This window comes from Eurypyga helias, unplaced genomic scaffold, assembly GCF_000690775.1.
Source record: "Eurypyga helias isolate BGI_N326 unplaced genomic scaffold, ASM69077v1 scaffold8564, whole genome shotgun sequence".
Classification (NCBI taxonomy): Eukaryota; Metazoa; Chordata; class Aves; order Eurypygiformes; family Eurypygidae; genus Eurypyga; species Eurypyga helias.
This window is the reverse complement of record NW_010246801.1, coordinates 49,609-52,952: the sequence shown is the minus strand read 5'-3', so window position 1 is coordinate 52,952 and position 3,344 is coordinate 49,609. Positions and strand designations below refer to the sequence as shown.

Here is a 3,344-nt window from a genome sequence, read left to right as displayed (position 1 = left end):
TAGGGAAAAAAGTTAATCTAATTTTCTTACATGTGAGGACAGAACAGCCTTTCATAAACTATGTAAGGGTTAGCTTCAACAAGGGTCAACTCTGGGCTACCAGTTAAAGGAAATCACATACAAAAACAAATGAAAGACAAGGCACTGAATGTTGCATACATGGGCAAGTCTGCGTAATGCTGAAAGAACCAGGATGCTTAAAGCTCCTGGATGCCTAGGACCAGCCTTAAGCCTGCAAATTTCATAAAGACATCCTAATCTAAATAGCACATCTGAAAAAGGGAGCAAACGGGATGTACACTGCCAATTCCAAACTCAGGAGGCATTTCACATCAACTGCCTTCTACGGGCAGGCTTGGAGAACTGCTGCTAACTTGTGTGCCTGAAGAAGGTTCCTACTGCACCCCATACCCAATGCCACACTTGTACTCAAAGGGCTAAAGGGGAGTATGGTTGGAGTAGAGATACCCCAGAGCAATCCTCCTGGGGATTGGTAGCTAGTTCTGTGGTGCTGCCAAAAGACTGTGACTCAGCCTGAAAACACCCATAGTTCATGACCGAGTAAAAATTACATAGCAGTCTAAAATCCCATGCACACAACTGCACACACACACGGACCCCACTAATTCCTATGAAATTTAGAAAAGCCTCTAGGTAATGCCCACAAACAGGAACACAACCCTGTGACCTGGCCAGCTTGAAGTTGAAGCTGTCGTGCTCTTCTGGGGATTACACACGTAACTCTGACAAAAAGGAACTAAGTCATAGCCCTGTCTCACATTAAAAAAGAAAAAAAAAAGTATGTCAGATGCTTTAGGAATAAGTGAAAATTCCATAATATTGTCCACAAGCTTGCTACAGGAAGGAAAAAGTCCTGATACTATCTAAGTTTGTGACAATTAGCTAGTTTATCTAGTATGGCCTTAGAAATTATTATTTTATACATTTTTATTGCTCCAGAGATCCTCATTCATATAATTCATTACTCCTCCACAATCGTTTTATAGATTTTCTTAATATTAATATTGCCTTAAATTGCTTGATATCCACTTCTTCGTTTTGGAAAGGCATTCACCTTTCCACCTGCACCTTTTTATGTTTTCAAGAGTACAGGAACAATTTACTTTATTATTATTAATTTAGGCCTCTATGCTTTTTTTTCCAACACCACACACACAAAAAAATGGTTTTCTCTGTAGCATTCCCACTGGATCACGCTGCTTCTAGACTGTGTTATTCCTACTGCTGCTCTCAGGCACTCATTCCCTTGTCAAGCCATGTAAAACACATGTCCTGGAGCTATTTATCTACCCATGTGCAACGCTCTGAAATCTACAGACAAAAAGTGCTATGACTGCTACAATGACCAGACAAAGCCACAATCACATCATCAGTAGTAGCCCTTTGAGTACCCTTCTCTTGATAAACTAATTTTTCACTGAGTACCAAAATCCTAAGCCACACTTTAGGAACACGAGGGGGGACATTTCTTTCATCTCTTAAGCCACTGTGAATTCTTCAGAAAGACTTAATAAAACACACACTCATTTTTATTTATGCTGGGATTAAATTTTTAGTGACCAAAGCATACAACTGAACAAGAAAAAACAAAAAGAAAGAGAGAAGCATATAAAACCTAAGACAGTGTCTGCTCCTCTTTTTAAAGAAAACAAAGAGAGAAAGAATATGTCCAAGGAAAGGTTTATACCACACTTCATTTAAAATGAAAAAAAATTACATGCTCAACAATGATAAAGAACACCCTAAAAAAGAAGAAGACATGCTTGACCAAAATTTCAGATTTTTAAGCTTCTGGCAAAAGCAAAAGTGATTCAGTGCACAAAGTATCAGGAAAATTCATGCAGCAAAATGAAATTTCCTAAGAACTGGAGTAACTTCAGTGAGAGATGCCAAGAAAACAGAAAAGAGAAAGAGAGAGTACCTGTGTACCTCCGACAGAGAGGAATCACTTTCATCAGACCTACAATCAACAGTGGTGGAATTGTGAGGAGAAAGAATATAGGTATCAGCAAACTAAAGCCTCCATATGAGAAGAACAAACAACAGCACGGCCAGTTCAGAAAAGCAATGCAAATCCACATACAGTATGCAGCATTGCGCAGGGTAGACCTTAAACCCGTGATAATATGGGGTGGGGAGGGGAGCAGAATAATAATCTTAAAATAGCACTCTCAGCAGTAAGTTACACAGATAGACTGTCTCAGCCCAAGAAGCTGAGTAACACAGCTGAGCCATTTCTTATTTCCCCAACATTTTCTTAAAGAAGGCAAAGGCAACAAAGTAAAAGAAGATGGATGCAGAATTTAAGCTCTGTAACATAGTGCTTGTTGAAAATATGAAAAGGAAAAAAAATCTGAAGATCAATGCCTGTTAAGTGTAGAAGAAACATGTAAAATGTTAATCATAAAAATAGAAATATTAAACATATTGATAGCCCACTGAAATAAGAACAGAAATCTGCAAACGATCCTGAGTTCAAAGTCCTTCACTTCTCATTTTTGAAAGTGTTTAAAAATAAAAAACAAAAAACCACATAGCAAGAAAAAAAAAATCCCCACCCACCGCCACCCCAGACATGAACATTTGCAGTATGTCTTAAGATGTCCTTCATTTTCAACTCAAATCAAACAGATTCAGCAATTTCAATTTGACTTCAGAGTCCAGAGAAAATGAAAAGGATTAGGTGGGAGTTCGCAATAAGATAAAGGTAACGTAGCTAAGATAAAGAAGTTACAAGCACAGCTGAACTACTGAAAGCCTTGCAAGCTACTGCCTGGTGACTGCAGACCACTGAAAAAAGCCATTTTTTTAATAAACCAGCAGTGTAACAGACAAGAACAATTTCTTATCTTGCTGGAGTCAGAGCTAAAGGTTTATTCTGAGTTGCAGTTCGTAAGTGCTGCATTGTGGTAGTATCAGTACTGACACATAAAGATCCTTTGCTGAAGTCAAGTCCACTGCAGTCTGTAAGGCTGCTACAGAAAGAGAGGCCTAACATGCCAGGAAAATGAGCTCTTCTACTTCTGAAGAAGGTATGAATATCATCTGCTCCTCCAGATCACCTCCTAAAGTCAGTCAGTTCAATAATCTGGATAATCTCTGAACAACTCTGTTCTAGCCATTTCAACATCCTATCCTCTGTGGTGCTGTTGTGACAGTGCTCGGAATAACGCTGGAGTAACGGGATAACTGTCAAAAGCACTATTTCTTAAATTGTCAGATAATCCTACTTTCAAGTGTAAACATGCACACAAATACACATACATCTAAGGTTTCTACCATTCTTTTCTATTTTGGGTTTAAAACTACAAATACCAGACATA

General features: G+C 38.5%; 1 protein-coding gene across 1 annotated transcript in view; it reads right to left on the bottom strand.

Annotated features, from left to right (window-relative positions):
- Window positions 1-3,344, bottom strand: part of KIF21A (kinesin family member 21A) — a gene marked incomplete at its 5' end in the record, with an annotated part of 59,719 nt that overhangs the window by 12,291 nt on the left and 44,084 nt on the right. The window contains one exon of the mRNA XM_010150532.1: window positions 1,943-1,981. Coding sequence (XP_010148834.1) covers window positions 1,943-1,981 — 39 coding nt within the window. The remainder of the gene's footprint in view (window positions 1-1,942; window positions 1,982-3,344) is intronic.